This window comes from Emydura macquarii, unplaced genomic scaffold (genome assembly GCF_026122565.2).
Source record: "Emydura macquarii macquarii isolate MOO-44397 ecotype Brisbane River unplaced genomic scaffold, CSIRO-AGI_Emac_v2 contig_374, whole genome shotgun sequence".
NCBI lineage: Eukaryota > Metazoa > Chordata > Testudines > Chelidae > Emydura > Emydura macquarii.
Genome location: NW_027130511.1, coordinates 8,160,302 through 8,187,721, shown reverse-complemented (window position 1 = coordinate 8,187,721; position 27,420 = coordinate 8,160,302). Strand labels below are relative to the sequence as shown.

At 50.9% G+C, this 27,420-nt stretch overlaps 2 protein-coding genes across 6 annotated transcripts in view; one reads left to right on the top strand and one right to left on the bottom strand.

The window, feature by feature from the left end:
- Positions 1-100: 100 nt before the first annotated feature.
- Positions 101-16,249, top strand: LOC137143542 (acetyl-coenzyme A synthetase 2-like, mitochondrial). Of its 3 annotated transcripts, XM_067533380.1 has the most exons (14): positions 101-623; positions 2,365-2,461; positions 2,659-2,858; positions 3,946-4,121; positions 6,030-6,182; positions 10,528-10,675; positions 11,339-11,476; positions 11,736-11,828; positions 12,308-12,420; positions 13,085-13,211; positions 13,972-14,099; positions 15,153-15,216; positions 15,804-15,925; positions 16,076-16,249. In XM_067533380.1, exons 1-14 carry the CDS (start codon positions 311-313, stop codon positions 16,247-16,249), a joined length of 2,046 nt encoding a protein of 681 aa, XP_067389481.1. In that variant the 5' UTR covers positions 101-310. The 3 variants fall into 3 exon arrangements, with proteins under 3 accessions (XP_067389481.1, XP_067389473.1, XP_067389486.1); XM_067533372.1 differs by having other exon boundaries at positions 15,804-16,249; XM_067533385.1 differs by lacking the exon at positions 16,076-16,249 and having other exon boundaries at positions 15,137-15,216; positions 15,804-15,908.
- ABCD4 (ATP binding cassette subfamily D member 4) overlaps positions 14,549-27,420 on the bottom strand; it is a 33,256-nt gene continuing 20,384 nt past the window's right edge. Inside the window, exons 11-18 of one of the 3 annotated variants that reach the window (XM_067533403.1) lie at positions 26,142-26,347; positions 25,703-25,794; positions 25,390-25,426; positions 23,207-23,256; positions 22,772-22,824; positions 22,091-22,167; positions 18,059-18,174; positions 14,549-17,841 (exon numbers count right to left, since the gene is read on the bottom strand). In XM_067533403.1, coding sequence (XP_067389504.1) covers positions 17,746-17,841; positions 18,059-18,174; positions 22,091-22,167; positions 22,772-22,824; positions 23,207-23,256; positions 25,390-25,426; positions 25,703-25,794; positions 26,142-26,347 — 727 coding nt within the window. In that variant the 3' untranslated portion in view covers positions 14,549-17,745. Of the gene's footprint in view, positions 18,175-22,090; positions 22,168-22,771; positions 22,825-23,008; positions 23,114-23,206; positions 23,257-25,389; positions 25,427-25,702; positions 25,795-26,141; positions 26,348-27,420 lie in introns of those variants that run through there. The other 2 variants (XM_067533395.1, XR_010917203.1) reach the window with 2 other exon arrangements.

Sequence of the window (27,420 nt, the reverse complement as noted above, 5' to 3'; positions counted from 1 at the left end):
TTCCTCCAGCCTACCCCCCCTCTCCTCCCTTAAAAGGGATTGAATTTCCTGTGCATGTTTCTAGCTGCAACAGGCGAGGGAGCGTGTCAGGCAGAGATGGGGCAGCTCGTGAGCTCTGTGACTGAGTGCAGATGCATAGCCTGAGGGACAGAGCGAGACCCAGCTAACACCCCCACTCCTTCCCCCTCAAGGTCACAGCACCAGGTGACAGCACTTACCTTGCGGTTTGTACCTAAAGAAGAAGAGTGGAGTCCTGAAGCCCAGTTCCTCCTCATTGCAGAATTGGGGAGCTCTCTTGCAATCCCGGACCATGGCCTGGCTGCTTCCCAGGGCTTGCTGCCTAAAAATCTTCTGTCAGTCCGCTAGAGGACCCTTTTCTTCTGGAATAGCTAGAGCTTGGAGCGGAGGGCCCCTGACTGCATATATGCCAGAAGCCGTAGCGTTCGCTGGATCAAGGGACCACCCAGGACTGTACAAGGTGTCGGTGGAGCAGGTGGATGCATTCTGGGGTGCTCTAGGGAGAAACCGACTCATGTGGATTAGTCCTTTCCACTCTGTCCAAGACTGTAACCTACAGCAGGGCCGGGTGTCCTGGTTCCTGGGAGGCCAATTGAATGTAGCAGGTAAGCAGGAAGACAGAGCTCCTCTCCCTCCCTCCCCCCACCCCGTTCTCTTTCTTGGGGAACCCACCTGCTCCCAGCATCTTCAGGATGGATCCTGTTCAGTCTCATGCACCTGTGGGAAGATCCTATGGCAGCAAGTGTTAGCTTTCTGTTTTTAGACACTTTCTTGGAAGAGGTTGGCTCTCTGCACCGATCTCTTTCCCTGCACATGGAAGTCCTAAGCTGAGAGAGGAATAGTCTGAGGAACAGACACCGAAGAGGAGGAGGGCAAGGGAAGAGAGTGAGAGTGTATCAGAGAGTGAGGATCTGAGTGTGAGATAGCACCCTCCCTCCCCCCGGGTGTTTGCTCCCAGTCTTATTCTCCTCACACACAAATCCTGGGGGTACTCAAAGACAACACCCAGTCCAACATTTTCACTTGAGCAGCACATTCTGGTTAAAGGGTCCAAATGAAACCCTTCAAATCCAGGCACGAGCTCAGCCTGGGGACTCTTGCCGGGAATGTTCCGATTGACTGTGTAAAAAGGTATACGGTAGGTGTGTAAGAATGTGATTGGTTGTCGGGGAGCGAGTGTGTCTCATTAGCGTGTGGGAGTACAGCTGGACTACCACGTGCAGTGAACCTGGCAGCTTTCACAAGCCAAGTGTCATTGGGCCTGGGCAGTATCCTTTCGTGGGAGTCACCAAAGATGGTCCTTTGGGTCCTCCACCCATGTGCTACTGGAGTTACTAAGTAGAATTTGGTGCTCTTCCCTTATCCATCATCATCGAATGCCTCTTCACAGTGTTAGATAGCAGCACTGCCACCCAGAATCACTCAGAATCATGAGTCAGGCCCTCCAAAATCATGAGATTTGAAAAATAATACAGTTTGAATCTTATTTTATTTGCTTTCTGGTTTTTTGCCGTCACATTTTCAAGCTTTTCTCTGAACCATGAGGGAAAGAAATGTATTTTTTTTTTAAATGACAGCTGAAAAATGTCACATAATATATAGCTGGAGCTATAAGACAAACAACTTATGTAATGAGACTCCCAATAAAAGTACAAGTGTTGGCAACACTGATTTGGTGCTATCAGAGGAACCCACATTGGGGTAAGACTTAAAACCAAGGTCTTGTCCACTTATGATCATTAAACATTCCAAGGAACTCTTAAGTACCCTCCAGAGTTCTGGCCCTATTCCATAGCAGGTGATTGCATTCTGCTTCCCTACGCAAAGCTCCTCACTTCCTGTCCTAAACTGGCTTATGGAGTGCTGCTGTCATTGTTTAATGGTTGCACAATCCACTCCAGAGGCAACTGCATTTTAGTGGGAGGTGAAGTGTTCCCTGTGGATTGCTTACCCACCACACAGGGTTGTTGTGAAATGCCTGAGTTAATATTCACAAGACACTAAGAGATCCTCCAAGGAGAAGTTCAGAGGACTGCTATGGTTACTCAGGGTGTTTGGGGGCAGTTTCTGGTTAGGACTGTGCAGATCACAAGTAAGGATGAGGAAGATGGTCATGGGTGTGGCAGGGATGAAAGTGTGGTAATGGGATTGGGATGACAGTCTGACTTGATGGCTGGTGCTAGCAGTGATGTGGTTTAATGGGTTGAGTAACATTCAAACTTACAGTGCAGCTGCCCTGATTATATTCAGAAAACGGAATCGCTAGCCCTGGCTTTACTAGAGTTGGGGGGGAAGAGGACACTATCAATAGCTGATCCTGTAATGACAGTCATTCGTCTCTTTCAGTGAATTGTCTGGACCGACATGTCCACACAGCCCCAAACAAAGTGGCCCTGATCTGGGAGAAAGATGAGCCTGGGAAAGAGGTCCGGATTACATACAGGTCAGTACTGACCTCTGTGCTTATCCCAGCAAAGGGCCCTCCACAGGACTGGTGTGGTTACTTAAGGGACCAGACTCATTCATCTCCAGCTGTGTGGGGCTCCCAGAAGGAAAGGGAGGCCAACCCCATCTGTTCCCAGTTCAGAGGGGCCTCTGGGGTGGGAGAGCTGCTAACTACAAGCTGGTTTCTTTGGACAGGGAACTGCTTGAGTTGACCTGCCGTCTGGGAAACACCTTGAGACGACAGGGAGTGAAAAGAGGTGACCGGGTCACCATCTACATGCCCCCATGCCCTATGGCTGTGGCAAGCATGCTAGCCTGTGCCCGGATAGGAGCCGTACACACTGTGGTGTTTGCCGGATTCAGCTCCGAGGCTCTAGCTGGCAGGATCCAGGATGGTAAGAGCTTTCTTCACAGCTGATAGGCGCTCTCTCTGTGCACAGACAAATTGTCCCTTCATCCTGTCCCCTTGGAGAACAATATCAACCCCTTTCCATTTCAGTGATCAGTGGGGTTCAGGGTGTGGTGATCGTGCCCAAAGCTTCCTGGCAAACGCCTCATGTCCCGGAGTTCTTACTCCTCCAGCCATGGGGGGAAGGAATGGAGGAAATGTGCAGGCCCTGGATCACGTGCGCAGGCCACCAAAGAACATCAACAGAACTCCCCACAGGCTGTAGCACAGACAAGCCCAGCCCTGAGAGACGGTTTGGGGGGGGGAAAAAAAAGCTGCAGCCAGGAAGTCGATGGAGGGAGATGAAATGGTTTGCACAGGGATCACTCAGTCCCACTGGTTACAGAGGGCAAGCCTGGAAGGAAGAGGTTTAAGATGCAGCAGGGGAAGTTTGGGTTCAATATTCAGAGTAGCTCTCTAATCCTAAGGAGAGCTCAGCAGTGGCACGCGCTGCCATGAGACCTGGCTGGAGTCCTCCTCATCAGTGGGGCTCTTTAAGGAGGAACATCCCCCTGCTCCCCCAGGGATGATTAAGGAATCCTGCCACGATGCAGGGCAGGGAGGAGAGGACTAAATATCCCAGTAGAGGGCCTGCCCCGATGCAAGGATATTCACTAGAGGTCTCACTAGAAGCCTCTTCCAGCCCAACGGATGCTCTGCCTGGCTTCATCCAATTCAGCATTTTAAAAATAAGCTCCTAAAGCAGTAGGGTCTGTCAGGCTATCACCTCTTGGCATGGGGCTTGAGTTCTCTGCCTCATCAAAGGGAGCAAGGGCATGGAGTGCTGCCTCTCATAGGGGTGATGTGACTTAACCACACATTACTGGGAAAGAAAGAGACTTTAAAACTGCTGCTCTTATTTTAAAGACAGAACATGAAAACGGGATAGGAAGGGAAAGGCATGTGGGGCAGGGACTGTGTGGGTGGTACCAGTGGGGGTCTAGACAGCATGGTAATAATGAGGGATGGCGAGAGTGCAGCGGGGAAGGTCTGATCATGCCACTGTTAGTTTTCTTCTCTTTTGCCCTCTTCAGCTGAGTCAGAGACAGTGATCACTGTGAACCAGGGGCTGAGAGGGGGCAAGGTTATTGAGCTGAAGCAGACAGTGGACCAGGCCGTGAAAGCATGCCCACTGGTGAAGCGAGTTCTGGTTTCCATGAGGACTGAGCAGAAAGTTCCCATGTCAGAACTGGATGTGCCACTGGAGGAGGTGAGATGCTATGTGGATCTACCAATTTCCCCCCAAGGCAGGGCATCTGATCTAGGGAATCAGGCCAAGTAGTGGGCTGGGGTTCTAGACCAGCCCAAAGGACCCTGTTTGCACTTAGATGCACTGGAGACATTGTTCTGGGGTGACAGTGTAATGGCCTGAAGCTTATGGTCCAGGCCAGGAACCTTCCCAACAGCAGTTGCCCTGCTCTCCAGAATGAATGAATGAGTTAACATGGGGAACTCCTGGAGAAACAATATTCTGTGTGTAAGATCAGGGCCTGGTAGTACTAACCAGAGCCTGCAATAGTGTGGGCAAGACCTTGAAAACTATCTGCCCACGTACTTTGGACCTGGCCTGCAACACCCCCTGCTATTCCTGCCCAGGGCTCCCCACATATCTCTGTCCATGCACCTCACTCTTGGCCTGCAGCACCATTGCTTTTCCAGTCTGGGAGCCTTTAGCCACATTTACTGTCTGCAATGCAGTCCATGCTATACAAAGCAAAGACCGTGACACAGGCTGTGTCTCGTGGTGTTTACACTCCTAAGTAGGCACAATGCACCCAATGCTGGTCAGACCTCAGGGTAGCAGCACTTACACTTTGTGAAGGAGTATATTGTCGTTAGCTCCTGAGTTCAGAACAAGGGTCTCCTCCATGTTTTATCCAGAGCGGCGCTCACTGTCTGTGCTCAACAAATAACATAATTAACAGTAAAAGGTTTCTCAGAAGAATTCTGTTATGGTTAGAAAAGTGACAGTGTATAAAAATAGCCCCTTCTTACTCAGCCCAGCTGCTTCCTGGTTGGGTTCAGAGTTAGAGCTGCTGAGTATAATGATGAAAGTGATTACAGCTTTTTACTCTTGCTAGCTCCACACACAGCCCTGGGAGAGGGAGCTAGAGTTCCGGACAGTGCATCAGCAGAATTGTTAAGTACACCCCAACTGCAGAATCTTTATTAGCAGTGATTATGCCTGAGACAGAAAGAATCAGCTTGACTCTCAGAACCCAGGGGGAGTTTGTGGTGCCAGCACATGAAAAAGAAATCATCATTTTACTTGAACAGAGCCCAGTCTATCTGGTCACAGTGAGAAACAATAAACACTGGGCCCACAGTGCCATTTTGAGAGTCACTTTTCAGAGCAGATCTACATTTTAAGGAGCCAAATGAATGAAGAGAGGGGAACGGTTGGGAGTGGGAGGGAATTCAAAGCTTAAGGAAGCACAGAAGATGAAAAGACAACAGTAGGAGAATAAGGAAATGGGGGAGCGTAGGGAGCAGAGGAGGAAACTGAAGCTGAGATGTTGATGGGGCAGCGTTCTGTAGGACCTCGGAGGGAGAAGAAGGCACTTGATATGGAAGCTAAAAGGAAGCCATTGAAGGGATATGAAGAAGGGCGGTTGGCATGGCCATAGTGGCAGCAGCATTCTGGTATATACTGGAGAGGATCAGGGAGGGAAGCAGGGAAGTCAGAGAATCAGAGGCTACAACAATCAAGATGAGAATTGACCAAGGCATGGACAAGACTTTAGCCAGGGGGAAGGAGAGGAAGGGATGGACTTGAGAAATGTAGAAAAGAAGAAGCAACAGGAATCAGGAGCCTGAATGTGGGGAGAGGGGTTAGGGTTAGGATCTGGTTTGCTAGAGTGCTGTCCCAGCCACCACAATGCTGTCACCCTGCCAGGCAGTGTTGGCCCATCACCGGGCAGCAGAGGAATATGCCCCAGTGGCATTCATTTCTCTGATGTATACAATGCTTTCCATTCAGCTTTTCTAGTCTTAGTAAATGACTAATGAAATGTGAGGTAAGAGCAAGTGTGGGGAGAGTGGTGGGAAATCTGGGGGCTGTGAGGAGACAGCTCCAGGGTGAGCCCTGGAGTGAGACCTTTTCTGCTTTGTGCCACAGGAAATGACGAAAGAAGATGTATGCTGTGAGCCTGTTGTCATGGAGAGTGAAGACTTGCTGTTCCTTCTCTACACGTCAGGCAGTACTGGCAAACCCAAGGGGCTGGTTCACTCCCAGGCAGGATACTTGTTGTATGCTGCCATCACGCACAAGGTAACGAGGCCTAGACACAGACACCAGGGATCTTGGGTAAAGATGTACAGGCAGCAGAGATGCCAACCTTTGATGCCAACACCATGTCTCCACTATGTGAGCTAAAGCACAAGCTGGGAGCTGCTACTGTTATTATGGCTCCAGATGCTGAAGGGTAAGACAGTCCCTGGGAGTGGCGCAGGACTGAGTCCAGGCAGCAGGGGGCAGTGGTGCACATGCTAGAGCAGGTCGATTATAGCAGCACACAGAGGCCCCAGTTAGACCTAGGTGCCCTGGGAAGAGATGGGCTATGCCCCCAAAAGCTGCCAAAATGACAAGTGATGTACAAAGGGGGAACGGGCAGCAAACGCCAGCAGCTACAGGTTTTATTTTTACAGTTGTTTATGTGTAAACAATTGTGTTTTCCTCCTGTCCTCACCGCACCCTGAACCACCCGCAGAGGAAAGCATTGCTCAGTTTACTCCAGGGGGGAGAGGGAGAAAATGGCTGGTAACTTACAAAAATCAACCCCAGCCTTTTCCTTCTGGGCCTAAACTGTCACAGTTTAGCTAGCAATCTGCTTACCGGCCTTCAGTGGGGCATACAGGGTATACCGAGAGAGAGAGAGAGAGAGAGAGAGAGAGAGCTCTCCAGGGCTCCGCTCCTCCATCTCCCGTGCTCCTGGATTTAACTACGCCTGAGCATAGATGAGAGCGAAAGCTCTGCTCCTGAAGAAAGCCCCTAGAGCACTAAAGGGGGGGGGGAGGAAGGGGCATACCTCAAAGGAGCAGGTGTAACTTGGGGAAGAGGAAGCCCCTAAAACAGCCAACCATGTCCCAGATTTTATTCCAGTCATCAGGGCGCCTTTAGGCAAACCCTCTGAAGGTACATCTACACTTGGGGGACAAAACCACCCCACCACCCCCACGGCAGCGAGTCTCATTGCTCGGTGCACATACTCAGGCGTGTGCTACAGCGCTAAAACTAGCTGGGCAGACATTCCCGCTTGGGCCGGAGCTCAGGCTCTGACACCCGCCCTCCTCCCCGGGCTTCACAGCCTGAGTGGGAACGTCTACACGGCTATAGCGTGAGCACCATGCCCCTGTAGCCCTAGGCTCGGCGACTCACTGCTGCGGGGTTTGTTTGCAGTGTAGCTGTGAGAGGGCTGGAGACAGAGCTGCTGGGAGCTCATGTGCTGAGCCACGCTCAAGTGCCTGAGTGTGTTTGCGCAGTATGCGTTTGACAGAGTAGTACTGGGATGCAGAAGAGTCCTCCAAGGGAAGTGGGGAAAGTCCCGGGACATTTAACCTAGCAAACTGCTTCCAAAGGTCACCCTGCCGGCTTCCCATAAGACAAACCCCTTTTTAAACATCTCAATGTGGGCCCCTAAGCCATGGGGCAACCTCCCCCTATTCCTGACCCAGGTCCCTTCACACCTCCATCCAGGCCCCCTCACCAGAGGGCTCCAGTCCTGGCGTCAGCACATGGCCGTGTTCCTGTGAGGCCCAAGCTGGTGACTGACTTCTGAACTGCCCTGTGCGCCTGAGAGTGGGGGAGGGAAGTGTGGAAATCAGCGAGCCAGTGATTTAACACAGAACAAAGCAGAGTGCTTCACCCTCACCAGCTCCCTGGATTGGCACAGTTGTCCTGCTGCACTATGCGTCGCTATTGATTGGCAATACTGGGCTGGAGAGGGCAATTCACGAGAGCTGAAAGCAGGGGATGTTGTCCCAGGATAGGAATGTGGGGAGCAGCCAGCACTGTCTAGTTCCAGCACACGGCCACATTAGCTCCAGCTGCCTCTGGAAAACATGACCAGGGCTGGAATGAATGCCTGCTTCTTCTCCCTGGCTGGGTTCAGCAATTCATGCTGCTTTAATACTCTGTTACTTTAAACAGAGACAAGCGCAGAGGACAGCGAGTTTCCATTACAAACACACCAGAGCCTTCCTCACCCCTGGAATCCTCATCTGTCACCCTCCTGTCAGCAGGGCCCACTTTGGGGGAGCTGGATTGCCACAGCAAACCTAACGGCAGCTAGGTCAGCTTAGTAAGGGACGAGAGGCTTTGAAAGCATTGTTTGAAATGGCAGATCCCAGCACAACAGCCAAGAAACAAAGGGCTTCTAAGAGACGTTACACTGGGAAACATGCTTGTTGATAAACAGGCAGGAAATGGAGTAACAGGAGGTAGGCCCAAACAAAATAGAGGTTTCACTCTCGGGACCAGCCCTCCTATCTAGTTACGCTAGGACATTCTGTCCCTCCCGACTCCAGCATGGCATCAAATGAAATGGGAAGGTGTGGAAAATAGCACCATCCAAACTCCAATTCCTGGAGACTGTGCGGCGCCAGGCACACCTTGTGGAGAGGGCCAGGGGTATGTACAGCTGGTAGCCCTGCAGAGCCAGCCCAGCAAGAAGAGAGGAACTGGAATGTATCTGGCTTGTCGAGCAGCAGGCAGCACAACTATTTGTCTTTATTAGACAGTGTGGGAGGTGGAAGGAGCCCAGCTCCACTTATGGGGAGTCTGAGGGTTGGCAATATGAAAGAAACAGCTTTTTTTTTTTTTTATTGGCAAACTGGAAATCAGTGAGGAACAGAGTGGCCTTTTTAGAGAGTGACTGGTCAAAGAGTAGCACTGCTGCCTGAGAGTTGGGGAGGTCCACTAACTGATTACACTTGGTACCCAATAATTTCCTTGTGTCGGTTTTAGATTAGGTGCCTTTTACTTTCATTGAGTGTCTTCTTGGGGAGTGGGGGGACAGGACGGACACACAGACACTGACTCTACCTTCCCTAGACCAGCTAGTATTTTAATACAGCACTGTCACATTCCCTCTGACTCATCTCCTATTTGAACTAAATAGTCCCAATCTCTCCTCTAAGGGAATTCTTTCTAGGCCTCTGCCCTGGCCCTTCTCTTTCTGCTGTACCTGTCTGAGGAGTGATGAGCAGCGCTGAACACTACTCCAGCTATGAAATTACTCTGAATTTGACTAATGGCATTAGGTCAGTTCAATTCATTATACAGCCTAAAAATTAGTTTGCACAAGAGCAGCTCTTTTCCTTGAGTGCTCCCAGTCAATTTAAAATCCAGCAACGTGCAGGAGTGATTCAATTCGTTCCTTCCAACAAGCAGGCCCTTGCACTTGCCCACAACGAATTTCGTCAGACGGCATGTTTGCAAGTCTACCTTTGGAAGGTCCTTCTGGAGTGCCTGACAGTCCTCTAGTGTTGACTCCAGTAGTAATTGGAACTGGCTTGTCTGAATTTGCCTCAGGACCCTGGCTCCTTTCCTCAGCACGGGCCCGAAGCTGCTTTAGTTATTTATTTCTATTACAGCAGGGCTCCACTGAGCTGCTTTCAGGCTAAACAGGGACAAGCTGCGACAAATAGGTGTAGCAGAGAGAGCGGGAAGCAGTGACTCAAAATAATTTGGGAGTCTTGGTAGATAATCAGCTGAACATAAGCTCTAAGTGTGATACTACAGCCAAAAGAGCTAATGCAATCCTGAGATGCATAAACAAGTGGATCTTGAGTAGGAGTAGAGTGTTATTTTACCTCTATATTTGCCATTGGCGTAGGGTGACCAGCTGTCCTGATTTTATAGGGTCAGTCCCGATATTCGGGGCTTTGTCTTATAGTGGTGCCTATTATCTGCCACCCCTGTCCTGATTTTTCACATTTGCTATCTGGTCACCCTACACTGGTGCAGCCGCTGCTGGAATAGTGTGTCCAGTTCTGGTGTCCACAATTCAAGGATGTTGATAAATTGGACAGGATTCAGAGAAGAGCCACGAGAATGATTAAAGCATTAGAAAACATGCCTTCTAGTGATAGACTGAAGGAGTTCAATCTATTTAGCTTAGCAAACAGAAGGTTAAGGGATGACTTACAGTCTATAAGTACTCACATGGGGAACAAATATTTGATAATAGGTTCTTCAGTCTAGCAGAGAAAAGTATGACATGATCCACTGGCTGGAAGTTGAAACTAGACACATTCAGACTGGAAATAAGGGGAGAATTTTTAAGCATTGGACCCACTTACCAAGGTTATGGTGGATTCCCCATCACTGGCAATTTTTAAGTCAAGATTGGATGTTTCTCTAAATGACATACTCCAGGAATTCTCTGGGGGAAGTGCTGTGGCCTGTGTCACACAGGAAGGCAGACGAGATGATCACAGTGGTCCCTTCTGGCCTTGGAATCTATGAAGGGGAAGACAGGGCTGGCAACAAAAGGGACACAAGGAGCCTTTTGTTACAGATCTCTCCCACGCAAGAGCTGCTCTGGCACCCTCTGTGGTAGGAAGGGCGCTGGCTTAAGGCTACAGCTCTTGTTCTCTTCTTTTTTTTTGCACAGTATGTGTTTGATTACCACGATGGGGATGTCTTTGGCTGTGTGGCAGATATCGGTTGGATCACAGGGCACAGTTACGTAGTGTATGGCCCTCTGTGCAATGGAGGTACCACAGTCCTTTTTGAGAGCACGCCCGTGTACCCCAATCCTGGTGAGTAATACGGAGGCTCAGAAGAGCCCTGGGTGCAGGGAAAGGCACCAGGAAGAGGCTGTGGGGGTGGGGAGGGGGCAGAGGTTTTGTCACAAAAACACTCAGCAGCCATTTTGCCAGAACTGGAACAAGCTAACTATTATAAAAGCATGACTGTAACCCGGCTCTGAAATCTCTGGTAAGCTGGGAAGGGACCCTGGCTGCTCCCGGCAATGTGCAGGGGTGCAGAAGAGAGAGAGGCCTGAAATTAATTCCAATCTCAGCCCAGGTAGCAAAGGCTCCTGCCATCATGGCACGACTGGAGTCTGTGAGTGGAGCAGAGGAACAGACTGAATTCCTCTCACCCCCCAGGGGCGGGGGTGAGGACAGTCTTATTCATGGATGGAGCAATAAAAAGAAGAGCAAATCCCTCCTTCTCTGGAGTAGTCTCTTGTGTAGTGTGTGTTTGGAAAGTCACCACCACCTCGCAGGGTTCTGAGGGGGATGCAGCAGGGGGAGCAGTGGAGATGCTTATCAGGAAGGACTCTCATGGAAGGAAAGGGCCACTACTCCTCCGGGCATTTACTCTGGCCTGGCTGAGATGGGGTATGAAAGCAAGGGGAGTATTGGGATCAGGCTGGATGAGCCAACTCTGGAGATAACTGGCCCAGTCTCCCATTCCAGGGCGTTACTGGGAAACAGTGGAGCGGTTACGAATTAATCAGTTCTATGGAGCACCCACAGCAATCCGCCTGCTGCTAAGATACGGCGACGAGTGGGTAAAGAGATACGACAGATCTTCCCTCAAGACCCTTGGATCAGGTTGGTACCGAGTTGATGGTTCGGGGCTAACCAGACCGTTCTCAGACTCAGTTCAGTAGTGGACTGGATTGGAGAAGCACTGTCTGGGTTGGGTCAGTACTGCTCAGTGAGACAGAATACACCACCACCAAGACGACCTATTGGTTAGCCCAGATTTATGATCTTAATGAAGACAGTACGTCAGAGGGTAGAGAGGGACAGGAGAGAGATTTTTTTGAATTGTCCCTTAAGCACGATACATCTACCTTTCCCCTTGCAGTGGGAGAACCCATCAACACGGAAGCCTGGGAGTGGTACTTCAATGTGGTTGGAGATGCACGGTGCCCAGTAGTTGACACATGGTGGCAAACTGGTAAGAAGCAAAGAAAACCCCTCCTCCTCTTACAAATACTTACGCAGTTCCCCACTCATCTCCCCACTTTAGGAGGTGTCATACCCATGTGGGATTGTTCAGCTAGAGGCAATTATTATTTATACATCACCATGGAGGTGCATGGCACATTATAGCCAAGTGCCCAGCACAGGGAGTCTCCTGGCTCCGCCACAAGACAGATGATAAGTACATGATAGTATTTAAAATTAGCCTAGAGGGACCAAGCCAGAGCTAGATTAGATGAGCAAGACTTCCCCTCTCAAATGAATGGTTTTTTCCAACCACCTCCAGACATCAGAGAGCTTTGCCTACAGCAACCACGGCACAGAAGCGTCTTCCCCTCACCAACACAGCCATTTAACAGTGCGAGGCTTAGGGGGAAGGTTGACATCTTAGCAGCGTTACATGGCTTTCGCTTTGGCCTAATTTCACAGGTGTCACAATTTAATTTACCTCAGAAACAGGAGGCATCTGTATCGCTCCCCGTCCATCCAGCCCTGGAGATGAGATTCTTCCAGGCATGGCAATGAGACCGGTCTTTGGCATCAGCCCCTCCCTCCTGGACGACAAGGTAACTTACAACCATCAGTCCAGAGGTTCTCTTAGCCAACATTCCCATACTGTCTCCACCAGCAGGCAGAGGTTGGAAGTAGAGGACCTGAAAGCTGCACCCCCTCCCTCCCCCCCCCCCCCCGAGATCTTGTCCCACTCCCTACAGATCCATCTATGGTGAGCCACTGCAGCAATGGCACTGGTAGCAATCCCTTGCCCTCTCAGCCTGCGTTCCTGCACTGTTCTCTATAGCACCTTGTCCTGGGAGGAGCTAGGAGACATTCCTCACAAATGGTATGAAGATATTTTCTGGAACTCTGGTTTCCAGCTCCTCAGTAACTGAATGGACGCCATGCTAGACTTACAACCACAGCTGTAGCAAAAATGAACTGTCAATGCCCAGAGAACCTAGAACACATTAGGGGATGCAGATCTGGACACGGGCATCAGAAAAAGCTGGGCCTGGGTGAGAACTGGCTTCTGTCAGAAGCAATGGACCAACCCAAGATATTAAGTAGCAGGCCTGCAGAATGGGCTATACATGCATATCACCTCCCTGCTGGTGGAGTGAACTGGATCCTTTTCCACTGCTGTCCATGGGGTGGGGTAGGTAGATCTTGACCCATAACTAGGGACAGAAGTGACCCTCAGCCCCAGTCATGACACAGGGTATTATTTTCCAGGGAAACATCCTAACACAGAACGATGTCTCTGGAGCCCTCTGCATCTCTCAGGCCTGGCCAGGAATGGCACGGACCATTTACAATGACCACAAGAGATTTCTGGAGACCTACTTGACTCCTTATCCAGGTATGATTTGCAGGGAAGGACAGAAGAAGATGCACAGTTGATCACTGAGTGGAGACTGGGCAGTTCTAGAGCCACATGAAGAAGAGGTTTTATGGTTAATTCACTAGACTGGAACATGGGAGATCTGGGTTAAATTCCTGGCTCTAACACAGACTCACTGCAATACCTTGGATAAGTCACTTAGTCTCTCTGTGCCTCAGTTCCCCATCTGTAAAATGGAGATGGTTCTTCCTTCCTTCAACCTCTCATCTACTGGGAACATGAACTGTTTGGTGCAGGGACAGCTCCTTACTGTGTATGTACAGCACCTAGCACAATGGGGTCCTGCTCTCAGTGGGGGCCTTCAGTTGCTTCTGTAATACAAACATCATCTTCTGTAGCTCATTCTAGGGCAATGAGAGAAGCCAGAGGCTGTGTGTGTTACAGGAAGGGAAGACTGTCCACACCATGATGGGTTACACTATGGCATGTACCCCAGGCCTGTGGGACTGAGGAAGGTTCAACAATGGAGCACACACCCCAGAATTGGGGTGATAATGGGAAATGCCCCTATCTGTAGAGCTGGGAGGAAGTCATCAGGTTGACTGGAGGTAGGGAAGTCTCTTGGCTGTGAATTTGGGGGTGGGGGACAGAGTCTACAGGGACATGGTGTTGATTTGGGGAGGGGTGGACCTATGCCATGGAAGTAATGGGGCAAGGAAAGTGTGAACAGCTAGCACTGGCTAACTTTGAGAGGCTCTCATGGTTCTGAACATCACAGGATTTTTCTTCACTGGAGATGGAGCCTATCGTACCAGCCAAGGATATTACCAGCTGACAGGACGGCTGGATGATGTCATCAACGTCAGTGGGCACAGGCTGGGCACTGCAGAACTGGAAGATATTGTGGTAAGAGACATGGGCAGAAGGAAGTGGCAAACATCTGATCCCAATCTTATAAGCACATATGAAGAGCTGAGGTAGGGAAAGCCTCTTCAGGGAGCAGAGCAGGCACATTGGGGGGGGAGGGGCTCCAAGTAAAGAGCTCATGAAACGCTGTGAACATAGCACCTTGCTGTCATGCCTGAGTTTTCTGGTCCAGCATGAGGCAGGGTAGGGAATGCAGCAGCAGTTCTACCTGTGGCAGGTGGGGGTGGAAGGAGCAGTCCTCCCATCTCTACCACTCCCATGCTGATTTCCAGCTCACTCTAGTGATGCCCAGCTGGGGTAGTGATCACAACATGCAGCTGTGATGTCTAGAATCTCATTAGGACTCTTCCCATCAAGCTAGCTACAGCTATGAGTGCGTTACAGCTGCCTTGCTGCTTTATTGGGGGTGGGGAATCCCATCTCCCTGCAAACACTTCAGGCCTTCTTACTTTTCTGTCAAAGAGCCTAGCGCATAGCCACCCTATGCCAAGTTCCACTTTCCTCTGCAGTATCGCTGAGATGGCAAAGTATTTGGCTCCAATATCACAACTAAGTTGTTCTAACAGCACAGGGCCTGGCTCTCTCATTGCACTCAAGGAAGGAATAAAGGTTAATTTGGGGTTCAGGCTACAGCTGGGTGAATCACAAAAGATTCAGAACATCATGCAAATTTGGGGGAACCATCTAAACCTTAGGTGCCCCCAGCTCTAGGAGATTAGAGTCTCTCAGTGCTCTCAGGAGCAGAAACTCCCCCGGGGCTTGTAAGCAGGGACTACCCAGGGAGACCCTGGGAAGAGGTGTCTGGGCCCTGCTGCAGCTGGGGTGGAAGAAGCACAATGAGCAGTGCCCCTCAGAGGTAAGCCCAGAGCTGGAAGGGACAGCAGCGGTGTCAGGCCTCTCCCATACAGAGCACTGGGGCAGAAAAGTAGGAAGAGGGCACAGAAGGAGCTCCCCATCTCTCTCTGCCTTACAGCTGGCTGCAGCCAGGCTGCTGGGATTGATGAAGTGAAATGCAGACTTGTTTTGTTCCAGAATCAGCATGGAGCGGTGGCAGAGTCAGCCGTGATTGGCTTCCCTCATGAGATCAAAGGAGAAGGTGAGGGGCTCTGATTCCTGCTACTGCAATCTCTGTAATGTGGTGCACAGCTGCTGGTGGGGGGAGTCATTCTCAGGGTGGCTGCCTGCATCTCTGACTTGTGTTGGTGAGTGGGGATACAGGAACCACACTCAGCATCTAGGTGGTATTTCTAACATATGCACCCCTGTGGCAGACAGGGCAAGCTTTGTGAGTCACAAGAGAGAATGAGGGGGGTGTCAGCCCAAGAGCCACATGGCTTGGGCCGGAAGGGGGAAAGCAGGGACTTACAGCTGCAGGAAACATAGGACTCCCTCCAGCACCTCTTCAGGAGGGAGGCCCCACAGCCTTAATGGAGGGGAGGAACTGTAGCCCTGTAGAGGAAAAGGCTCAGCTTTGGTGCTATCATATGCAGTACAAAGGGTTAGATGAGGGAGGGGTGGTGATCGGAGAGTCACTTCGGTCACAGACACGCTATCTCCATTCCCATGGCTCGCATAAAGCTGCAGGCTGTGAGCATCTCAGCCAGTTGCTGGGTGCTTCGCCCTGCAGTGGCCAGCTGCCCGTCCCATGGGTTGGTGCATGGGCGTAACTCCCTCTCTTCCCAGGAGCCTATGTGTTCATTGTGCTGAAGAAGGGCACGGACATCTCTCCCACGAGGCTGACCAGTGAACTCAAGGAGCTGGTCTCAAAGAAGATTGCAAAATATGCAACTCCTGACTATGTTCAGGTAACAGCCTGCAAGCCTGTTCCTGCCCGCACTGCATCCTGTATGCCCTCACCCCTATACCAACAGGGTAGAAGCCCCTTCCCCACTGCTCCCAGCCCCAGCTGCTACAGTTTAGAGCTCCAGCCCTCACTCTGCTCCTTTCCGCCCCAGGTCACAAAGCAGCTGCCCAAGACCCGCTCAGGTAAGATTATGCGTCGTGTCCTGAGGAAGATTGTAGAGGACAAGGCAGATGAGCTTGGGGACCTGACAACCTTAGATGACCACAAGGCTGTGGAGGAGATCATCGAAGGGCACAAGCGCCTCCTGCAAGAAGAGCAGAGCTAGTAACCTGAGTGCAGGTGGCAGACTCTCCGCTGCCCTTCTCTTCACCCCACCCTCCCCCCATCAAATGTGGGACCTAGCCTAGAAAAAGCCACTCATCAGGCACCAGTCATTCAGCTGAGATCAGGCCTTTACTTTTTACACTGGTACCAAAGAGCCTTCAACGGAGTCTCTAAACCAACCAGCTCCACTGAGAAGTGAGGTTGGCTGGGGCAGGGACTGCTGCTGCAGGGCAAGGCACATATCCAGAAAGCAGCCAGAGTGAGGGTGAGACAACAGAGGGGATGAGGAAGGAGACACCTGCCTCCTCTCTGAAAAAGCAGAGGGTAGAAGGCCCTAGTGAGAAGCCATCATATCCCTCTCAGCATCTGGGTACTGAGGAGGGATGCAAATGGTGGAGGCTGGTTAACTAGAGCGGAGGCCTCTCTTCCACCTGGCTCCCAGCCTGCAGCCCACCCAGAACATTCATCCCCCACACTTGTTCTATGCTGCTCCAAACCCCCCTGCCATAGCACTGCGTGTGTGTGCAGGGGGAAGGATGTCAGTGAGGGACAGGGCCAGCCTTAGGTAAAATAGCACCCTGGGCAAACTTGCATTTTGGTGCCCTTTCCCTGAGTTTGAGAACAGCAGCGTGGGATTCAGGCACCAGCTCCTGGCCCCAGAGCCCAGCCAGCTGCACAGGGAGGAGTTTGAGCCTGGCGGCTACCCTGGCCATACACCCCGACCACCTAGCAGGAGAGTGGGTGCAGAGCCACTGCCAGTGCCTGCAGGAAGGGGGGACCCAGGGGTTGGTCCTGCTGTCTGCACCTCCCCCACAGGCAGGCAGCTCCAGGTGGCATTGCCTGTCCCCCACCCAGCAGGCCAGAGGCGCCAGCCCTGCTCACATTCACCCCCCGCTTCTAGTGAGGTTGAGCCTAGGGTAAGAAGACACAAACTCCATGGACTAATCCACCATGTGTTGAGCACAAATCTGAACAGAATAAGACCTGTCCAGCCTGGCAGATCCAGTCCTCAGGCTCAGATGATAATGGTCCCTGTGGAGACCATGGTCCTTTCCGGCCCAGCACCACAACACAGCCAAGTACAGGCAGCACTGGCCCTGCCTATGCACTGCACCAGATGATGCCTTCTCCTGCCACCCAGGAGTTCCCCCACTCCATCCAAAGTTATCCCCCCTCTCAAAAGGAGCAAGGAAATGGGACTCCTTCCACTCCCCCCTACCATGATATGTAGGAAGAGGGGAGCAGCTGCCAGAGGAATAGTTTGGGAAGAAGCCCTCTCTGGTAGCAACAGAAGCCTCCACTTCCAGCAGCACCCAACAACAGAAGCAGTGTGGAAAAGAGGCGGAAAGGAAAGACTCAGCCCTGGTTCCTTCAGTAACATCCAGAAACCATCACCCTCCTCCCTGGCTCCTGACAGCTCTGCAGTTCCACTTCTACTGATCAGGTAGTTTCTGCAGTTCCTGGGTAACAGACCAGTCCCAAGCCTTGGCACTTTTTTCAGCATCCCTCGTTGTCTGGGAACCGCCTCCCTCGCTCGGTTCTTGTTAGTTCCCATCTTCCTCTTCCGTAGAGTTTCAAAATCCAACTGTGAAACTGCAATTCAGCAACACCCAACTGAGTGCCTTAGCACACCCCTCCCTCCCTGCCCAACTCCACACCCCCCAACACCTGCCGCCCACCCACTGACAACATATGCCTCTGCCATTCATTCATCCACCTGCCCTCCCCTGCCCAGTGGAGTCCCACATGCATACCAGGAGCTAGCAGGCCCCAGTGCTGATGGAAATAGATCTGCCTCTGTCCATCTCACCTTTTCCAGGCTGGTGCGATGTCCCACACTGACCAGTGTCATCCCCAGCTGAGCGCAGGTGCGGTATAGCTCATTCTCCACCTCCTCTGTCAGGGCACTGGTGGCTTCATCCAACACTGAGAGCAAAGCAGAAAGTCCCATCAACCTGGCACCATCCAGGAGCACTACCAGCAATCAGGCTAGCCAGCCCAGCCAGTCCTGCCCTCCAGGTGTGGATTCTGGCCAATGAGCTGTTGAGAGTCTTGCTCACGTGCTGGGTGGAGCTGTTGAAGCTGGAACTTCCATGGAGGGACTCGTAGGCAAGCTCCAAAAGGCACCAGAGAGGCAGGGCAGGGACCTTTGTTCACTGCTGGTCCCAATTCCCAAAGCTACTATCTGCTGAAGGGGAAACCTAGTCTTCCCAACAGGACTTCTGCTCCAGCCAAAAGAATGCAGCTCATGTCACGTGTCCCCTCAATCATAGCTAGATGTCAGTGAGTATCACCTGGGTTTGTCTTTCCTTAAGACACTTTATAAGAACACCTTATAACCCTTGGGAAGTCTCCTCTAGGAAAAAGTCTCTGGGGCTGGAGACGTTGGGGGAGTTAGAACCCCAGCCCCATTCACTCCACCACAAGCTGGACCTCAATTCTGTGGCAAGATTTCTGAATTCAGCTAAACACTGATGGGGCAGACTGGAAATTCTGCAGCAGTTTCACTTAAGTTAAAAATGAAGGTGTTTAATGAAGTCTATAGTCCTGGAATCCCCAGGATACTTGGTTAGATATTAAACTGAATTTGTTTTACAGACGCCACAATTTTCAGTATGCCAAAGATTTCTGTACTGACCCCACAGAAGCATGCAGCAGAGGTTGTGAGGAAGCAAGCTGCAGGTATTGGTGGCTGGGGGTTGTGCTGTAAGCATTTTCACTGGTGATTCATTTTAGCAGAAACACACAGCTCAACCATCAATGGGGCTGCCAGGTACATTTGGGTTGTTCGGTTTCCGAATTAACACCTCAACGCGATGAATGGGACAAGGCTGGAAGGGACCCCAAGAGGTCAGCTAGTCCAGCTCCCTGTGTTGAAGCAGGACCAGGTAAACCTAGATCATCCTGGACAGTGGTTTGTCTAATCTCTTTTTAAAACCCTACAATGACGGGGATTCCACAACATTCCTTGGAAACGTATTCCAGCGCTTAACTAGCCTCATAATTAGTTTTTCCTGAGATCAGCATGAATCTGCCTTGCTACAGATTAAGCCCATTACTTCTTGTCCCACCTTCAACGGACATGGAGAAACCTGACCACGAGCCTCTCAATAACAGCCCTTCACATACGTGAAGGCTTATCAGGTCCCCCCTCACTTCCCCCCCTCTCCCCAACCTTTCTTCACGCTCTCTCCAGTTTGTCCACATTCTTCTTGAAGCAGGATGCCCAAAACTATACACAATACTTCCGATGAGGCCACACCAGGGCAAAGTAGAATGGAAATTGTCTTACACATGACACTCCTGTTAGTACAGTGTAAATGGATATTTTTCTTTTTGCAACTGCATCACATTGTTGGTTCATATTCAATTTATGATCAACTATAGGCCCCAGATCCTGTTCTGCTGCCGAGCCAGTTACTCCCCATTTTGTAGCTGTGCATTTGATTTTCCCTTCCTACATGCAGTACTCCCTTTCCAAGCTACCTCTCAGAGCTATCATTTCAGGCTGCCTGCTGATATGCAGCCACCACCACTAGTTATGAGAACTTCCTGTTTATCTTCACAACCATTAGAGCTAGACACAAAGAAAAGTTTAGATTCCAGAGCACAATTCCACAGCCAAAGGTGGGTTGTGTGGCACTGCTGAATACCGGGGCCCTAGTTATAATCACCACCTGCTCGACATTTGAAGAGTGATTTCTGACATTTTTCTATGAAAAGCAGGGTTACAAGATTCACTGACACCCCAGCAGAGCTTTCAGGGGCCTTGCTGAATACACACACTTAAGAAATTCCCTGGTAAACAAGCTGGATAAAAGACTGAGCTAAGGATGAGCTCACACTTTCCCCACCTAGTGTGTCTTCCCCCTCCCGGACTTAATACCACTCCATCCCCACACCCCAACCTCCTCTTGTAATACAGATCACAGATACACTCTTCCTCCCCAACCTCTACATGCTTGTTACCAGCAGTTACTGGAAAGAATTAATACACAAGCCTCCACCCCGGAAGTGAAGATGGTCTGGTAGAGAGGCAAGTCACAACCTTCTCCCCCAACAACTATCCCACTGTGGGCCACTTTATTGTATACAGCTTCCAGATGGAGGCAAAAAGCTCAATACTGTAAATCAGACCTACCTGTACTTTGTCCACGGCACACAATGAACAAAGAATTCACTCACAAGTTACCTCCTATACCACCCCACCCCCCCCAATCTGCATTGAAAGACCATTATTAAAGTTGCAAAGTCAAGCACTCAAAAGTTAGGAATTGCCAGGATTAAGGCTGCTCATGCAACCAGCACTAGTGGGAGGATGAGAAACACTTTACCGGTGGATTTCATGGAGATTTGAGACACCAGAGGAATGGGGATACTCAGGAGTCTTGGGTTCCACTGCAGGTTTTGGAAGGAATATGCTTTAGGGGACACAGCCTCTTTTGCCATTCCCCCTCCAAAGCTTGCCCTGCCTCTGCCTTGTCTCCTCCAACCTGTTCCTGTCCCAGTCCTGTCTCTTACCCACCCTGGCTCCTCGTCGCACTGAGAACACAAGAGAGAAAGGCTTCCTGCTCCCAGGTCTAGTGTCCAGCTCTCACACAGCCTTCAGCAGCCTACAGCAGCAATTGTAGGCAAAGTCCGACTCAGCCCTGGGCTACAACATGCCCAGTGCAGATCAACTCTTCTGGAAAGCTAGCTCTGACGCTCCAGCAAGCCTTTAATGAGCAGGAGCAAGTTGCTGTTTTTCAAAGGCTTATCACTTGGCTAAATGTGGGCAGATTTTCATGGAGGATGGCAAAAGACGCATCATCCCTGACACAAAGGCCACCTTCCAGCCAAATTTCAAGGTCTTGCTCCAAAGTATGGCCTGGGGGACCAGGGCAGCTGGACCATGGGATCCCATTCCCTAGAAATGGTTCCAGACAGTTTGTGCCTGGAAAGCATGCCAGAGACTGTGGCTGGAACCCACCCACACCCAGGAGATCTTAGAAGTAGACGGATCCAGCACATGGGTCCAGACACATCCAGAAGGGGAAACCCAGCCAGGACAATGACACTGATCAGACACCCGGCACAGATGGTTTCAGCCTGAATGGTTCATGTCTGGCAAAAGTCAAACAATTGAAAACAGGGTTTTGTAATGGCGAGTATCAGGCAATCTTAATAATAGATGGTGCTACCAGCCCCTATCATGGGGGAGCTAGCTACAACCTGTGTAGGAGCCCCAGCGAAAGTGTTTTCAGTCCATCCTTCATGACACACCATCCTATGGCAGTTCATACACTCCTTCATTCTCCCTTTGCCCACAAGCAGGTTGGTGCCTTTTCCAGGGTCTGCCCTTGACCCAGGAACATGCTCCCTGGCCCTGTGCACCCGTGCTCTCCTTCAAACCCCTCTTCTGCAGACACTTCTTCCCGTCCGCTGCACGTCTCTCCCCACCCAGGGTACTGATCACAGATTTTAATATATTAAATGTGGGGGAAGGAATTAAAGATGTCAACACAGGAGAGCATCTCCTGTGCTCTGTCTCAGTGGTAGCCCTGGTTCTCCCTCATCTTTGTTCATCCTCTTCTGCAGAGTTATGTCTAACAGACTAAAGCTCCCTAGGGCAGATATTTGCCACTTTTTTTTGTCCAGCAGGCACCATGAATATATACAGGACTGTATAAATATGCTCAACGGGGCAGATGCACACCTCTTGTGACAGCTGGAGGGTACACAGAGGAAGTCATGACTGACAGCAAAGGGACCTAGATGGTTCCTGGCAAAGGAAAGGAGGTTTTGTAGACTGTCTCCCTGCCCGTTTACCACTCAAGCTCTTCTCCAGTCTGCAGTCACTCACCTGCATATCTGGGCTGGAGGTAGAAGAGTCTTGCGAATGAGAGTCTCTGCATCTCCCCTGGGGACAGGACGTCATACCTGCAGCAGGGCCGAGAATCAGGACGAGCAGCAATTAGCACTGGCTTGCTGATGAACCGAACCCTCTGGCAATCAGTAACAGCAGAGAACCACGTGAGCAATCTTCACTGTCTGCCTCTAGGAGCCGGGGGCTCGGAGCAATCTCCTGCAGAGCCACTCAGCCCCTCCCCACTCACATGGAGCCAGCTGCTTTCCAAGCTTGGTACCCAGAGTGATCCGACTCAGAGCTTCAGGGTGGCTCTGCAGCCCAGGGATATCAGGTTCCCTTGGGGGAAGATGTGCTATGTGGAACAATCACACTATGTGGGATATTGGAGGCGGGGGCACAGGAGCTGACACTCAGGACTAAAATGACATTTAGTTGGGGTTGGTCCTGCTCTGAGCAGGGAGTTGGACTAGATGACCTCCTGAGGTCCCTTCCAACCCTAATCTTCTATGGTTCTATGACCTTTGCTCCCAAACGCCATTCCCTTACCCCAACGTGGGTGGATGCAGAGGATATTTCCTCCATAAGTCAGGTCAGCTCTGCGAGACTGCTCAGCACTCCCTCCCACCAACCAGGAGAGCTATACAAACCCAGCCTCGGACACTGCACCAGCCTTACCAGTTCCAATCCACCTGCTGGTCCAGACCCTCTGTCCGCTGCAACAAATCAGACTGCAAATGACACAGGAAAGAGACTAATGAAAATCTGAGCCTGTCCCCAGTCCTGCCCAACAGCCTCTCATGGCAGACGCAGCCCTGACTATAACCATCCCCTTCTCCCCAGTGCTGTCTTCATAACCCCTTTCCATCCTTCCTCCAAAGACAACTCCCCCACAAATGCACCTTCTGATATCACCTTTCTGTGACATCCCTTCTCCCATCCCGGGGTCACTCCTGCCCATATAGTCCCACCTCTTCATCGGTGTCACACCTTCTACTGCAATACTGCGCCTCCCCCACACTGTAGCGCCCTACCGGGAGAGTAGAACAGCACAGTGTCGGGCTGGGGTGGAGCAGGCCCATTATGTTCTTGTCAGCAGTCTTAGTAACTCACCAGGCCAGCCAGCTCCAGGAATTGGAGGATCCTCTCATCATCTGCAGACCCTAGAACACAAGGAGCAGCAGCATCGCATCCATGACAACAGCACCTCTAGGGCAACACCTTCGTGGGGTCACCAAGGAGAGGCCAACAGGGGGCTGAATCTCCCACTGCTTCCCATGAGAATTGCTGGTTGCTTGTGCTTTTTTAAACAGTCGTTTACAGCCTAACTTTTGAAAGCCTGAACCACTGGAGAGCTGCACATTTCAGACTCCACCCTTCGGCTCATGGCTAATCCTCAAGCGGCTCCTACAGGCCCACCATACACAGAGGAGGTTAAACACTAACGTCCGGGAGCAGCACCATGAATGGAACAGACTTGCCACTGTAGGCAGCAGGTTTCAGAGCTGTATACACAGCCTGGATCAGTGGAGAATAAGGAAGGGGAAGCAGCCAGAAGACATGGCCCAAGGGTTCAGTAGTTCTGACTGTGCCCAGCTGTCACAGAAACATGCCTATGCAAGGCTGCTTAAAAGCTCTAACCCTCATATTGCAAGCTGGGGAATCCCAAGGGTTAGAACACAGGCGTCAGCAAATGGGTTGTCGGGGGCGGGGAAGAGAGAGAAAAGGAGAAGTTCCAAGAAACGTAGGGACAATATCAGAGCTAAACCGAGCCAGCTGGAATCTAAAACAGACACGTGAGCGGACGTGGTCAGATGTGGACGCTGAGCAGAAGGGCCATGTACCTACCAAGCGCCTCTCTGAAGTGAAGTTAGCCTTTGCAATTTTGACATCAGATGACTTCAGTGCTCTACATGTGGCTACACCTCCAGTTCATCTGGAAGCGGAACGTAGCTGCCAGCTTACTGGGCGTTACGTCACTCAGACAACATTACACTGGGGCTCTGCAGTCTGCACTGGCTTCCAGTCAGACTCCAGTCTGGTTACAACTGAGAAGAGTTCTACAAGATTTGACTCCTGGCTACATAGGGTGCCTGGGGGAAAAGGGAATTCCCTCGCCAACAGGATACCACCACAGCAGGGCCTGCCTCTGGAACATACTTCCTATGGGTCTGACAGAACCAGGATTCATTTGCCTTCAGGACATAATGCAAAGTTCAACTATTTTCTCAGGTTCTTGTTGAGGGGGTATTTACATTAGGCTCAGTGTTTACAATAGGCTCCCTAGGCCAGATCTATGCTCTGGGAAAGTTATAAAACACAAGAAAAGTTGCAAGAAATGACGGTCCGGCCCACCTTGATGTAGCAATAACTACCCATCATCCAACAGGAGAGGAACACCACAAGGCCAGGAGTGGGAACAGCCAGGCAGGGGTGGTGTAACAGAACTGTTACATTGGGCTAGTAGCCCTGTGCTCTGGGTAAGCTTTGGATAAGCGGTTCGCTGAGCACTTTTTTAAAGAGCTTTATTTTTGTATATTTTTAAGTGTTTGTAAAAAAAAAAAACCACCTAGATCTGCCGGGAAAGGTGCTTTCAGAAATCTCATTAAGCGTCTATTATTTACCATGACAACAAGATATAATTTGGTTCTGAAGGGGGCTGGTGGTGGAATATGTTGGGTAAAGTTACAAAGAAAAACAAAGGAGTGTCTTGGGCAACTACTACAGCACAGAGAGCTGGAGAGAGAAAATCTGCAGCACCCTGACTACTTGAACCCACTGAGCTGTTCTCAGGGGGAAGTCCCACTCCTAAGATACCCTTCCTGGACCTACTCCTTACTGATCAGAAGGTGCAGACTCAATGTTTGACTAATTCAGAATCTGGGGCAATTCAGAAGTCCAGTAAGGGTGATTTGAGTACTTCCTTTCCACACACAAGCATGGAAAGCAGAAGGGAACCCTAAAAGCGTCCATAAATAAGTAACAATGAACAGTGATGCCACTGAAACAGAAGAGCACAAGGGACAAGCAGCAGCAGCCAACATGGCTTCCCAGAGGGCTGTTCACAGAGCAAACCCTCCTCCCGGAAATATAGGGAGAGTATGGAGCTGAACTACAGACAGAGAAAATGCTTTCAAGGAGATGTTAAAGGCAGCAGAAAACAGATTGAGTTAGTGCTGTTAATGTACGGCAAGGCAGGGAGGTTCTAGGTTGGAAAAAAAGATACGCCATGTGGGTGTATGAGACCGATGCAGCCTGTGATCATTTATGAGTTGCTTCAGTTAATTTCCACTCACCTGAAACTGGATAAATCTTCTTCAGAGGATAAATCACCTAGTTGAACAAACCAAGCACAGACCCATGTCAGAGGAAGCTGGACATGGAATTCATCACAGTCACACGCAGTGCCCAGGACTCAAACACGAGAAGATGAGTTGTCATGAGTCCTCTTCTCCTGTGAGCCTATATGCAGCCCAGTTTCCTAGCACTGGGGTCGCCTGTCCTGTCCCATCCACTTTGGCTGAGTGCAACTAGCACCTGGGAATGTCACCGAACAAAGCAGCCTTTGTGCAGCCAGCCTGCGGGACCCCCTGCACCAAGCTGACTCACCTGCTCTCGCAGGGTTCCATCTGTGAAGAAAGGTCTCTGCGGCAGAAACATCACCCCATGGGGGCCAAAGCAGGTCAGCATGTGGACATTCCCTGCACAGATCCAGAAAACAGAGTCACACCCATTCCCCAGCACAAGCTCACCTTCCAGCCCCTTTCCAGCGCACAGCCCTGCATTGGTGAGATGATCACGCTTCCATGGATCAGAGGTCAGAGGTCAGATGCTCACGCCAGTGCACCGATGAGGAGGTATTCGCACCACAGCATGTGGGAGAAGGGGCAGCTCAAACGCACTAGTGACAGCATTCACGCTCACGAGCGCCATAGGCCCCCCACTTTCCACAAGTGGTTCAAGTTACACCCTCCAGCCTCCCTGGGGCAGCCCCAGTTCCTGCCCCCAATTGAGTGGGATGAAGTTTTGGAGAAGTCACCATCCTTACCCCGTGTGCTCTCCCAGAGGCCACCAAGGACCCTCAAGAGTGACGTCTTCCCCGTGCCAGTGTTCCCCACGATCAGCAGGTTGTTCCCTTGTGAAATCCGTAGGTCCAGGTCCTTGATGAGCAGCTTGTCTGAGGATGGAGCCGAGACAGAGACTCGCTCCAGGAGGAAGGCTGTATCCCTCAGCACAGTCTGTTCTCCAGGAACACTGGAGCCCAGCCAACAAGGCGGAGAGAAGAGAAAAGAGCCAAGGGTTAGTGGCTGAGCCCTAGGGTGAGAAGCAGATGCCTTTCAAATGACTTATGACGCTCCAATATCCTATTTAGGGCCTAGATATCACAGCGACTGGTGCTCTATAGACAACCTCAACAGATTCAGCCTTCAACGTTAGAAAGCACTGGTTACTGGGGTACCAAGGAGTCATTTATTCCATTTATGCCACGAATAATGGGCTAATCAGGGACCCAGCACAAAACCATAGCACTGACTACACAAGACACCAGCATGCAGCAGGGGCTCTGGCACAAGGCCATCTCAGTCCTAGAGTCATGAGAGAGACCTGTGCTTAGCTGGGAGGATAGCAAGATGAACACTGAGCCTGCTAGAGTAAAACCCATTAACACCAGAATGGGATATCCAGTTCCCCTTTCTGGAAACGCTGCCATAGCAGTTGCTAACTCTGGAAGGCTGCACTGGCAACAGACAGCCCCCTATGGATGGTCTACACTGGAAAAAGAAGAAAGAAAAGAACATGACAGCAGGTCTCAGAGCCCAAGTCAGGCTAACAAGGCTCGTGCTACATGGCTAACAATAGCAGTACAGACATTACTGCTGGAGCTGGAGCTCAGGCTGACACCTAGCGACGGGGGTGGGTCTCTGAGCCCTAATGGGAAAGTCTACACTGCTAATTTTAGCCCTGTAGCACAAGCCCGAGGATCCAGGCGCTGGGACTTGCTGCCACAGGTTCTTTGCAGTGTAGACATACCCTATGAGGCCCTTTCATAGCAGAGCCACATTTCAATCCAGAATTCAAAGTTAAACACTGATTCAAGCTAGAAAACAGCCTATAAGGAATCAGCTACTTAACAGCGGATGGGGCGAGAGATGGAGAGAGTGTGGACAAGTCATTCATAACTCTTTAAAGCACCCACACCCTCCTATGAATACAGGACCTAGATCCCACAGGCTCCCTCTTCCCCCACCCTTCATGCACTCATTGATCTATCTAGAGTGTAAGCTCTCTAAGGTGAGGTTGTCTTTGTAGGTGTTTGTGCCCCGATC